Here is a 13,488-nt window from a genome sequence, read left to right on the forward strand (position 1 = left end):
TGGAGAAAAATGCTAGGATATAACCTCAAGTATGTAGTTAAAACTATCAGGATTAAATTTGGAAGGACTGAATATTACAAGAAATACCTTGAAAGAATGAGCTGTCAAGGTGTTGCTTGCAATGAACAAGCAATGAAATAGTTTCCTAAGAGAAATTGCTAGTTGGGCGTCTTAAAACTAGACAAGACAGAAATACAAATACCAATTGGGAACAACTGTATTCTGGGTAGGAGGGAATCTGGGTGAGGTGAAGAAACAGAAAAAACAGAAAAACCATATAAATAAAGCACTTCTGCATCTTTGGGGCTGAAAGGTATTATAGGAACATAAACCACTACTACTCATTTTTCATAGATGGACCAAAGAGAGCATCAAAAGATGACACATTTAAATCTTCAAATGAACATGGGAAAAAACGTGTTGTGGTTTTTTTTTTGTACATTGAAGTAAACAAAACTAAACTAATTGGTGCTATTCAGAGAGAGTACAAGGGACTGATGCCTCACAGTATCAGTCTATAGAAGACAGAGTGAACTTTATGAAAGTATCTAGGAGAGGCTCAGGCAAATCTGGTCCCCGCTGGGAAACTACTAAATCTGAAAATAAAAAAAAAGAAAGTACAAAAGAAGGTGACACATTTTAAATAGGATTGACCTCCTTAATATATGAAGTTGTTGATCCATAATTTGTAGGTGGTTTAGTTAGTGCACATGTGAAGCTGTAGCATCTTGCTCAGTCTTTCTCAGTTTTCAGCATTTTGCTTCATGTTAAGGATGAAAGATGTAGATGTACTTATGGGCCAGATCATGGTCCGTGTCTCATATTTGTGAAACATTCTGTCTTCTGTCTTAGATGCTACAGGTGTCAAATCTGAGTCAAAGGTGTGTGAGCATTCTGGCTTTATCGAAATTTTGGTGTTGGAGATGTAACACGCAAGGACAATGAAGTGCAGTGGGCCAGGGAGGTGTTGGTAAAACATAACTCCTGCATCTCCCAACAACAGGAATCTAAATTAAGGCATCACATATCCCACACAACTCCCTGCAGGGCTTTCTGGACATGCTGAGAGACTCTCAGATAGTGTCAGGGACTTTCAGATATTGTGAGCATTCTCAGACCTACCTTATCAATACAGCCAGATACATCACCTGTCAATTAAGAATCAGTTGTGAATCTTGCCCTTCTTGCTGACAATGCTGTGTTCAAAATCCTTTGATTATGAGCTCTGTTTTGCAGGGGAACTATTTATTGCAACTTACCTCTCACAAAGCTGTGGCAGTTTGACAGAAAGACACAAAGGAGAAAACCTAGCTCTTAACTGCTTCTTGTCAATGTTTGGAGTCACCCACTTCAGCAAAAATCAATAATTTGCCATTACTTTGCACTAATGTAGGTATCTGCAGAGGAACACCAAAGAAAAAGCCATTAAGAAAATTTTCCAAGACAGAGAAAATAATTATTGCTAAAGAGCCAGGAACAGAAGCCAGCCTAAATTTCACTTATGATACCCTAGGTGTCTTTGGTCTTACTATCTCCTAGCCAGTTACAATAATATCACTATGCTAGACATAGTAAGAAATGTTTTCCTTTAATGATGCCTCTTAACAACATTCCATATTCTCCTAGGTTTGTCCCATCCCATCCCAGCCTCCTCAGCCAACTGTTCCAAAGCCAGTTCAATCTGTCATACACGTCCCATTGCAACCAAGCTGCCCGGGCCGAGGCAAGATGGCAAAGCTCATCAATCCAGAAGAGATGACATCCAGGGATTATTACTTTGATTCCTATGCTCATTTTGGAATTCATGAGGTAATATTTATTTTTATTTCAGCGATTAAATAACAGTATTGATAATGATAATAATAATAATGTTTTTTGATTTATTATTTATACTCCTCCCATTTGCTCATGATTACTTTCCTCTGCCTTTCCTCAGAAGATTGTATATTCTGGTTAAGTGCCAAAGATATCACACACTTCTCTAGAGACCTGTACTCAAAACCTCTGTCCCACTTACATCCTTACGTATATGAGTTCTCCACAGAGCTTACGTTAGCTACCTGTACAGTGGTGATCTTCATGAGTGCATCAATTTACTTCATTTATGAGGGCTGCAAACTAATCCAACCGCACATGCAAACTACCCTATTGTTAAGTTAGGTCTTCTGTTCTCTTGCATATTTGAGCACAGATGCCAGCAGAACAGCTACTCAACTGATGTGAGAAGTCAAGTAATTTCTTGACTCCTGGTATGTTACTTGAATGCACAGACTGCATTAATGGGAACATATAGCCCAATAGCCTCCAGTAAATACACTCCTGGAAAGAATTCAGAATACACAGTGGACCATATTTACCATCAAAAAGTGGACTGTAGATCGGTTCTGAAGAAGACACTAGTATCTTATATTTATGTGACCCAAGAGGATGGGATCTTAAAGACTAGGAGGCAAAAAGGCCAACAATGTGAAATCAGTGGCACTTTTCACAAACCACATAACAAACTGTATCTATTTCCATTACTCTAGTAATTGTCTGTGGGGTGTATACACATCAGCAGATTTCTATCTGCCAGTTACATCTTGCCAGTGTAGCATTCAGAAATTCAATCCAAGAATGAAGACAGAAGAACAATTGAGTGGGAAGGAAACCTAAGAGAAATATTGAAGACACATCAGACACCTTAAATCAGATTCAGCTTCTGATGAAACGATGCAGATCTGTAGGTCTCAGGGAGTGCAGGGAGCACCTGAGGCCTCCTGCTGAAGCTGGGAAGTGGGAGGTTGCCTCCTTGCCTTGCACTGGTAGAGGATCTGTGTCAACAAGTAAAGGAGCTGCTAGAGGAGCTCAGGGACTTGAGGAACAGACTGACTGGATCTTCTCCAAGATCTTGAAGGTACAAGAGCGTAAATCCCCAACTGTACCAAAAGGAGAAGCGGTCAGAGTCTGTACTTAGCAGGTTTGGAAGTGGAGACTTCTCTGATGGTGATGGCTGAAACTTGTAACTTCTCAAAACAGGAGGAATGCTCCTGATGCACCTGCAGATCTCTAGCTGCAGAATAGGTTCAGTGTCTTCACTGTAGATGAGGGGCAGGAAGTTCTGTCCAATGAAGCATCAGAACCAGTTGGTCCTGAGCCACACAGAAACACTGGGAGGAAGCAACAAGTGGTAGCAGTGGAAGGCTCTCTCCAGCAGGGCACAGAGGCCATCTGCTGACCTGACCTCCTGTCTAGGACAGAGGCCATCTGCTGACCTGACCTCCCGTCTAGGCATTTGGATCTGGGACACCACTGCTGACATTTGTCCCGCCCTTAGACCATCCTTGGATTACTACTGCTGCTCTTCCACATGAGCACCACTGAGACCTGGAGCATATCAAGTGTGACTACATGGTTCTTAGGATGAAGATCAACAGCAAGGTGTGCCAGATGTTTTTTGTCTCAATTTTAACAGTGCAAATAGGAGGAGAGTGCTCCTGCAGGTCCGCAACTGGTTGTGCAGCTGGTGTCAATGACAAGTTTTTAGCTTTTATGTCTACAGGACCCTCTTTGAGGATTGAGGTCTGCTAGGAAGAGATGGAATCCACCTGAAAAACCAGACCAAAAGCATCTTTGCCAACAGATTGGCCAAACTGGTGAGGAGACCTTTAAGTTAATAATGAAAGAGGAAAGAGATGATGACCCCCAGTCACATGGGGAAGTGGTGGACCAGATTGGTAAGCAAGAGATACAGTATGGTGTGGACAAGACCTCACAGTTGGTCAAAAAAAACAGAGCAGAAGGGGCCCAGCCCAGGCGTAAGCACACAATAAAGGAATTACCAAGAGGCAGCTTTATGGCAGAAGGTCTTATACCTTTTCTGGAAAATCAACATGACAGAGAGCCTCTGTGATGTGCCTGTACGCTAATACATGCAGCCTGAGAAACGAACAGGAGGAATTAGAGGTCAGTGTGCAGTTGCATGGCTACAGTCTCACAAGGATCAAAGAGATGCTGTGAGATTGCTCACACGACTGGCATGCCACAATAGCTGGATACAGGCTCTTTAGGAGGGACAGACTGGGAAGGTGAAAGGGAGGCAGAGCAGCTGAATGCATGGAATCACGTGCATTGTGGGACAGATGATGTTCCATCTGAGAGCTTATGCGTCAGGATTAAACGGCAGACCAACATGGTCAGTGTTGTGGGTGTCTGCTACAGACCACCTGATCAGGAAGAAGAAGCAGGTGAGGTCTTCAGACAACCGAAAGAATTCTCCTGTCTGCATGAGTCTGATTTCTGGTCCATGGGAGACTCCAATCACCCCAACATCTGCTGAAAGGCAACAGAACAGGACATCAGCAATCCAGGACACTTTTGGAGTGCATGGTGATAAATTCCTGGCACAGATGACCTGACTCAATGGCGGGGGAAGGGATGTGTGTGTGTGTGTTCTCTGTTGGTCTTGATACTTACTGAAAAAGAATGAACTGGCTGGGGATGTGATGGTCAGGACAGGCTTGGCTGCAGGGACTACGAGATGGTGAAGTTTAGGATCCATGCTATTTGTCTTGTTGACAGCCCTGAGTTTCAGGAGAGAAGTCTTCATCCTTCTCAGGGATCTGCTTGGAAAAATAACATGGGAGACGGTCCTGCAGAGAAGAGGGGGCCAGAAAAACCAGTTGATTTTCAAGGCTCACCTCCTCCAAGAACGGTCCATCCTGACATGCAAGGATAGCCATCCAGTCAAGCAGTGGTGGCAGGAGACCTGCATGAATGAGCAAGAAGCTTCTGACAAAATTCAAACCAAATAAGAAGCATACAAGAGGTAGAAGAAGGGTCAGGTGACACAGAAGTAATTTCAGGGCCAGGGTTAAGAAAGATAAGTAGCATCTGGACATGAATCTGGCAAGGGATGCGAAGGGTAACAAAGCAGGGCTTGTCTCGGTATATTAACAGCAAAATGAAAACTGGGGAAAAGGTGGGACTGCTGCTGAATGAAGAGGGGCATCTGGTGACAAAGGACACGGAAAATTACTTCTTGAGTTCTGGTTTTACTGGTAAGACTTGCCTTCAGGAATCCCAGGTCCCTAAGATGAGAAGCAAAGTCTAGAGTGAGGAAGACCTACCCAAGGATCACTTAAACAAATCTGACATGTGTAAGTCTATGGGACCTGATGGGCTGTCTCCACCAGGGCCGAAGGAGCTGGTTGATGTCACGGGCAGAAACTTAGTTGGAAAAAAATATTCTTTACTGGGAGGTTGGTAAAATGCTGGCTACAGAGCCTCCCTCCTTGGACATGTTTTAAACCTGATTGGACAAGACTCTGAAAAACCTGTTCATGTCATTTGTGCCTCTTCTTCTTTAACTGGTTACCAGTGAGAAGAGTTTGTCTCTGCGCTCTTTCCTCCACCACTCAACAGATATTTATATATATTGATAGGATCGCCCTGAGCCTTCTCTTCTCCAAGATGAATGATCCTAGCTCTCTCAATCTCTCCTACCATGTCAGATGCTCCAATCCCTTAATCTTCTTCATAGGCCTTCACTGGATCTGCTCCAACATCTCTTGTCCTGGGGAACCCAGAACTGGACACAGGACCGAGATGTGATCTCATCAGTCTTGGGCTACATCCATTGACCTGCTGGTGATGCTTTTTTCAGTACAGCTCAAAATGCTGCAAGGGCACATTGCTGCTTATGTTCAAACTGCTGTCCACCAGGTTCCCAAGGTCATTTTCCGCATACACTGCTTTCCAGACAGCCAGTTCTCAGCCTATACCAGTGCATGAGGTTATTCCTCCCCACGTGCAGGACTTTGCATTTCCCTTTGCTGACTTCCTTGAGATTCCTGTCAGTTCTTTCTTCAGCTTGTTGAGGTCCCTCTGATTTGTAGGCGAATCAACCACTCCTCCCAGTTTTCCATCAACAGCAAACTTGCTGCGACGGCACTCTGTCCCATCATCTAGGTTATTATTGAAGGTATCCAGCAATATTTGTGCCAGTATTGACTCCTGGGGGGCACCAGTAGTGACTGGCCTCCAGGTGGACTTTGTGCTGCTGATCACAACATTTTGAGAGCAGCAGTTCAGTCAGTTTTCAGTCCACTTCATTGTCCATTTATGTAGTCCATATTTCATCAGTTTTTCCATTAGGCTGTTACGGAAACAGTGTTGAAAGTCTTGCTAAAATCAAGATAAACAAGCATCCACTCCTCTTCCCTCATCCACAGACCCTGTTATTTCACCATAGAAATCTATCAGATGGTCAGTCATCTCCAAATCCATGCTGAATACTCCCAGTCACCTTCTTGTCCTTAATATGTTTGGAAAGTTTCCATGAGAGTGTGCTCCATCTCCTTTCCAGTGTTTTGGACTGTTCCTTTACCTCTTTCTTTGCCTGATACCAAACCATGCTTCATGATGATAAAAATAGCCTTTTATTCATCTACAGTTACTGAGTACATAAAGTCTTCTGCAAAGACAGGTAAGTGAGCAACAGGTATATGTTACAATCCAGTACACTAGTGCTTCCAACTGCTGGGCAGTGAACTGATTCATTTTATCCTGAAATTCAAAAACTCATTTGCCTATTGGCTTAAACTATGAAATGATGGCAGTAATATAAGCAACAGTTCAGTCTTCCAGACCTAACAGAAGCATTTTCAGAAAATTAAAGCGTGTGTTGAATGGCTTATACGTCTTTTAAAAATGGCACTTGGATGTTGACCTTAGTGCTCTTTATTGATGTAGTTTGACTGATATATGCACACTTGAGAGCCAGGTGTCAATGGAATGAAATGCATGTATTGCTGCTATCAGTGAAGCAAAAATCAGCACCTACCAATGACACCTTAAAACAGTGAGACAGGTCTACGTTATACATTATATCTTCTGGAATTTGGTCATATAAATGAGTGACCAGGAGAGCAGTAAGGTAGTACCATATAGCACATTATCTCTAAGCTCTGCTGTGGAATTCCTGCATCACTTTGGGCAAGGCTTTCAAGACTGAAGTCTTATAATGGTTTATGGAACAATTTCTCTTGTGTTCAGAAAGGAACCTCAGAAAGTCCTTCTGCTGAGGCTCTAGGCTATGTGTGATTTAGGAGCAAAGGAAAGCTTGGATTTCTGTATGGCTTCTGTCTATGCCCAAAGCAGTGCTGTCGTTAGATTACATTCTGGTTGTCAATTGTAACAGTGAAGTAGTATTTAGAGAAATAAAATTTTACAAAGGACATCATGCTTCTTCTTAATAATTCATTTCTAAGTAGCTAGCATTTTACAGTTGCTTTGATGTGTACACCCCAAAGTACTTGAAAAACTTTTCAGGTTGTGTGTTAATGCTTAAATTATAATAAGGGAATGCATTCAACAGCAGTGTTGAATGCATATAAGCACTTCATATATTAACACAATTGTTTTTTTCATCATAGGAAATGTTAAAGGATGAAGTGCGCACATTGACCTATAGAAACTCAATGTATCACAACAAGCATGTTTTTAAGGATAAGATTGTGCTTGATGTTGGAAGTGGCACAGGAATCCTCTCTATGTTTGCTGCAAAGGCAGGAGCCAAGAAGGTGTACGGGGTAAGAAGACTTTCCCTCATATTTTGAGTTTGTGCATTTTGCCTGAGAATTTGGCTTGGTGATTTACATTTTCTTACTTGTCTTGGTTTGAAATTCTTCTCTCCAAATTCTTGTATGGCTTGATTTGCAGTGATTTCAGTGGAGTTCTGTTGCTTTCTGTGACCTGCAGTAGTGCCTTTTCCAAAGCAAGATATAATGTCTTTTATTGCGTGGAATTTTTGGTGATCTGGTACATATGCACATTACTTCGTGGCTGCAAAAAAATGTCAAAGGAACTCACTTGGAATCAGAGGGGTCAAAGGAACTACCCTGCTTTTTTAAATTCTCAAGTTCTGCAACTTTGTATTCTTGGAAAGATATTTCTTTAATACACTTTTCCCTGTATGTTACAACTCAGCGAATCATGCAAGAATATGTCTGCATATTTTCTGTGACAGCAATAACGCTTTTCAGAGGCAGAAGGGAATGATTACCTTAACTACATTGAACTTTAGGATCACGAACATGCAGTTCTCTGCAGAGAAGTCATTACAGAGATCATAGATTTGCTGCCTAAGCATATTCAGAGTTACTTGCACTAAAATGACAAACACAATTTCTTTTTGCTTTGGACTTCTGTTTGCCCTGCAGACACAGCACAACATAGAAAAGGGGAACTAGGTTTTATTTCTGTGTGTACTTCTTTGACAAAATTGTTTACTAAAACTGAGTTGGTTACACCTGTGCATTTGAAGAAACTGATGTCACTCAGTATCTAAACTGCGCGTCTGTATTACTGGTAATGATACATGAAGTGCAAGGACTCCTGCACGATTCTCAGGATTACATTTTCAAAATCCAATGTTAATTTCGAGTACCTCATCTGAGTATCAGACTAGAGCATGGAAGTATAGATAGCTGAAATCAGGTGCTGGCAAAAGTTTTGGAATTTAAACATGAGACTTAATATACAGCTAGAATGTATCTCTTGTAAACCAAGTACACAATTTATTATCTCAAAGCCTCAGGGAGAATAAACCTGTAGTCTTCTCTGATGCAAGAATGCATCTCATGCAAGGATGTTGCAGTGCTGTAAAAGCATAAGCATATACAAAATGGTGACGCTGTGCTCCCACCTTCCTATCTCCCAGCTCCCTGGCCATATGGTCTTCCTCCCTCCCTTGTGCTGGCACTGGTGCTGATCTGATTCTACAGTGAGCCAGCTCACTGGCAGAAAATTCACCCAGTAAAAGAAAAGTAAATACCTTTCCACAGGTTTGTTGCTGTTGGGTTTTATTTTGTGCTGCGGACTTCTTTACAGTTCAGGCTGTACCTCAGGTGTTTATAAAGCTCAGTGGCACACCGGTGTCAGCTCACCCATGGACTGCTCAGCGCTGAAGCTGGGGAGCGTGCTATCCAGGAAACTCAGCTTGCAAAGAAGCTCGCTTAGGTGTGAAACTCCTCTGCTACAGCCTAAGAGTTTCAACCTTGTCACATGAGCTACCTCCTCATGGACCCTGTCCCACAGCAAGCTGCAGAGCTGTATTGCTGTTGGAAAAGCAGGTATCTCAGAGCTCTGGCGGTGGCAATCTTGCAGTCAAATTCAGACTTTATGGTCCTGTTGGCAAAGAGTGCAAATGAAAACTGTGAGTGTTCCTTTAAAAAGCAAACATTTGCCATGAATTATTACACAGAGCTGAGATGTTCCAGTTTCTCCTCTACAGTTAGATGTGAATTTTCAAATAGCATGATGTGGGAACTGTTGACAAATGCAGAACGTTGGTTTTCTGACTACAGTGCCACTGAAATCACTCTTCTCTTTCTCACTCTTTCCCTTCTTCAGGATCAAATTCATCCACTACCCTGTCTGGTTCTTCTTATCCCCTCTTACTCACTGTTGGAACTTATTCCTTGCCACTACCTCAGCCAACTGCTAGAATCATCTCTGGGTCTTCGAGAGGTGTAAATCATAGAATCACTGACTCATAGAATGATTTAGTTTAGAAGACCTCTGGAAGTATCTAATCCAACCTCCTGCTCAAAGCAGACAAATTTAAAGCTATACCAGGTTGCTCAAGGCCTTGTCCAGTCCGATTTGGAAAATCTCCAAGGATGGGGACTCTAATCCTCTCTCAACACCTACTCCAGTGCTACAATCAGCAGGAATTTCCATTGCCACAGCTCGTGATTACTGCCTTTTGTCCTGTCACTGTGCACTTCAGAGAAGAGTTTGACTTTGTTTTCTCTGCAAGCCCTTTTCAGACAGTTGAAGATAGCTATTGGATTTGGGGGATCTCTTCTACAAGATGCACAGAAAAATCCCCCTCAGTTTTTCTTACTTCTTCATGTGCTCTGACCCCTAACCATCATGGGAAGATAACAGTAGATCATGCAATGATGTTCATCTAACTGGGGAACTGCTGTAAGACATGTAAAGACAGGATTGGCATGTGGCTATTGGTGCTTGGGAGGGGTGAGTGAAACTGAAAGAGGGTAGATTTAGATTGGGTATAAGGAAGACATTTTTTACGATGAGAGTGATGAGACACTGGCACAGGTTGCCCAGAGAAGTTGTGGATGCCCCATCACTGGAAGTGTTCAAGGTCAGGTTGGATAGAGCTTTGAGCAACCTGGTCTACTCAATGATGTCCTGTCCTTGGCGGGGGGTGGGGTTGGACTAGCTGATCTTTGAAGGTCCCTTCCAACCCCAACCATTCTATGATTTTGTGATTGTAAACTGAGGTACAGACATATTTTATCGGAACACACAGTTTTTCGTAAAATCCAAATGCTTTGCAGAATTGGGCAGGTTTGAGCAGATCACTGACTTCAAAGAGAACTGGGGAAAAACCTGACAACACTGAATTTTTTCCCTATTTCTTCACCTACAGAACTCAGTATTTTCTTTTTTTGAAATGAATTGCTTTTTAAAATAAAATTGTACCACAGTATAGAGTGCAAGTCAAAATAGAGATGAACAGCTTTAGCCACCCTAAAGCAAGTTCATTTTCTGAAGTATACCTTCCTTTGTGGAGCATTTGAGTGGATTTTTTATTATTTTGCTTCTTTTGAGAATGAAGCTGATTTTTTGAAACTCATAGTTGTTAATAAAATAGAAATCTATTTCTCTGCAACTTTTTCTTTAGAAAGGTTGGAAAGCCACCTCCAAACACCTACATACCCATGCTTTATTTAAAAATCATCCAAAATCGGCAAAAAGAATGGGCAATGGAATTGAAAATGCCACACAGGTGTGAATACAGACAGGAAAATTGAGTATGTTATAACGGCTGTAAGTATAGACAAGGCATGTAGTCTATACAGTTTACAGTAAGGGAAGAAGCAGCTGGATTCAGAAAAAGGATGGAGTTCCCTCCAAGGGGTATCTTCCTCGGATTCTCTGGACTAGCACTCCAGTGTTCTTTTCTACATGCCAGTTTTGGTTTATGTTCAGGCCATTGAGTCAGACATCTTAAGGAGTGGTTTACATCCACAGGGAAGCTAAGTAGAATTAATGCTCATGTTCCCATGGGGACAGGCATTGATATCATGACTGCTATTATGTCTAGCTGTTTCATGGGCTATATAAAAAGAATGAGGGATCTGTGTGTCCTTCCATCTGCTTCCTGCCATCTGTGAGTGCCATCACAGAGGTCAAACACAGTTTGGCTTTTAGAGATTAAATGAAATTCACTGGACATATAGAACACCTCACTAGAGATAATACAATTCTATTTGAAATTCCCACAGGGGAATTAGAGACACAAGGATTATATAAAGTATTACTGGCAGTTTAATGTCAAATTTGGAAGAGGTAAATTAGGAACCAATTAAGTGACTACCAGTAACTTTGGCCCTCCTGATTTTAAAAGGACACAAAAACCAGAGAGATCCATGGAATGCAGTATTTCTCTAAAAGATATCAAAGGTTATTGCAAACATGGGCTTTTGTGCTAGAAATCAGATTTTAACAAATTTAAGGGCAAATCTAAAAGTACAAAGTACTTTAAAAGTACAAAGTACTTTTAAATTCCTTTCCTAGTAGAAGCACAGAATTGGTCATCGGAAAAGACATGTAGATCTGAATGTTTTTGTAAATGCAATAATTTCAGTCATTTCTTGCGTGTGAAATGTCTGTATTCTTTTTTGATAGCATGTATTGCCAAACATGATACATTTTTCACAGAGAAACGCAATTGCTTCTTGACACAGACCAGTATTGGCGTAGTTTGAATTTTAACATTATTCACAAAGTCTGAATGTATTTTGTTTTTAAATACATGAGGAAATGTAGGACCATGCTAATTCATTCCCTTGAGCAGTTTTTTGGGGGGGAGGAAGCAACATCTGAAGTAGCAGGAATAAATTATATAATATGATTAATAAATTGCATCATTTGTAGTTAGGACCTTTTTTTTTTTCCACATTTCAACAGTTATAAAAACAAACTTTTCTAGATGAGCCAGTTTAACTCAACCACAGACTGCAGTTTAAATACTAAGGTATCATTGATCATGATCGTGCCCACACAGGTTGGATTTGCTCTTTATCAACGGTCACACGCTCTGTAGACTCTTTGCTGCCTAGATTTGGTAGATTTGGGTTTTCTTCATATAGCTGAGATCTCTAACACATAATTACTCTTCCTCTTGTTTTTCTTTTTTTCCTTTTTTTCCTAGATTGAATGCTCAAGTATATCTGACTACTCAGAAAAAATTATCAAAGCCAACCACTTGGACAACAGTAAGGCATATGTAAAAATTTTATTCAGGAGAAAGAGAAGATAACTGTTTTGCTTTTTCTGATTAATTTATGTTGTGTGGTTTATACATAAATGGTAGTTTTGCATAATTTACTTACATAAATACAAAACTAAACACCTCTTTCTAGGCACTACAGCAGTTCCTCATGGGACAAGTTGCTTACTGCATTTACTTCTAGGCCCACAAACAACAGAAGCAAATAGGACTTCCCAGCAGACAGTTTGATTTAGCAAAGCAGACAGAAAGCCCCATATTAGAGCTGAACTTTTCAAATTAAGTCTGCCATTTGAATTCCACCTTATCTCTTAAATAGAATCAACACACACACTTACAATCAAATTGAAATAGAGTTCAAAGCAAAAAGTTTTCCATATCAATACAGATTTTTCACTTTCTTCTGACTTCCAACTTTAAAAAAAATATTTAAAAAAACCCACATTGAAACACACACACACAAATGAAAATGTTCAATTCTCAGAACAACAGTATCATAGAAAACTTTTTTTTTTCTTGAAAGGAAAACTTGAAACTTCCAGGGAAGCAGAAAAAAAAAATGCTAAAAATACCCTCAACCTACTGAAAATTCTTAAAAGAAAAAATAATCTCCAACAAGCTCTACTTCATGTCTTCAGTCCTCCTCCAAATTACTCCACACAAGATATCTTTGTAACAACCTGAAAAATCCGGCATTTTTAAGGCCTCTCGGGCTGTGAGACAGTTCTTTTTTGAAAGTGCTCTTTGTGAAGACCTTGCCTTTGCTGCAGAGCAGCACGGGTCATAGCTGGCCAAGCTGTACCATTTGCCCCCACGTTTAGCTGTTCTTTTGCGATGATGCTGTGCTAGCACATGCACAGGAATAGACTTGTGTTCTCGTTTAGATATGCTCTAATTTTTATTGCTGTCACTGGCAGCTTCTGCCTAACACGGAGCTGTTTTGGGGGGAGGATATATTGTACAGCACACGTATTCAAGTGGTGTGGTGTGAAAGAAACACGAGCGGTGTGGGCTATGAGAGGCCAGCCTGTGCATGCAGGTTTTGGTTCAGAAAGAGAAGGAAGCCAAGGACCAGAAGATGCTCCCCTCCACAGTAGTGACAAAGCACTAAAACAATGAGGTGTTGACCTCAGCTTGAAGATCCTGCACCTTTAGTGCAGAGCCCGTGTATTCCCAGAGCG

The 13,488-nt window shown here is 41.2% G+C and overlaps 1 protein-coding gene across 2 annotated transcripts in view; it reads left to right on the forward strand.

Annotated features, from left to right (window-relative positions):
- Window positions 1-13,488, forward strand: part of PRMT8 (protein arginine methyltransferase 8) — a 69,476-nt gene that overhangs the window by 35,583 nt on the left and 20,405 nt on the right. For both annotated transcript variants that reach the window (XM_009943017.2, XM_075440916.1), the window contains 3 exons: window positions 1,627-1,809; window positions 7,416-7,571; window positions 12,230-12,293. In XM_009943017.2, the coding sequence (XP_009941319.2) occupies window positions 1,627-1,809; window positions 7,416-7,571; window positions 12,230-12,293 (403 nt within the window). The remainder of the gene's footprint in view (window positions 1-1,626; window positions 1,810-7,415; window positions 7,572-12,229; window positions 12,294-13,488) is intronic.

Source organism: Opisthocomus hoazin, chromosome 1, assembly GCF_030867145.1.
Source record: "Opisthocomus hoazin isolate bOpiHoa1 chromosome 1, bOpiHoa1.hap1, whole genome shotgun sequence".
Classification (NCBI taxonomy): domain Eukaryota; kingdom Metazoa; phylum Chordata; class Aves; order Opisthocomiformes; family Opisthocomidae; genus Opisthocomus; species Opisthocomus hoazin.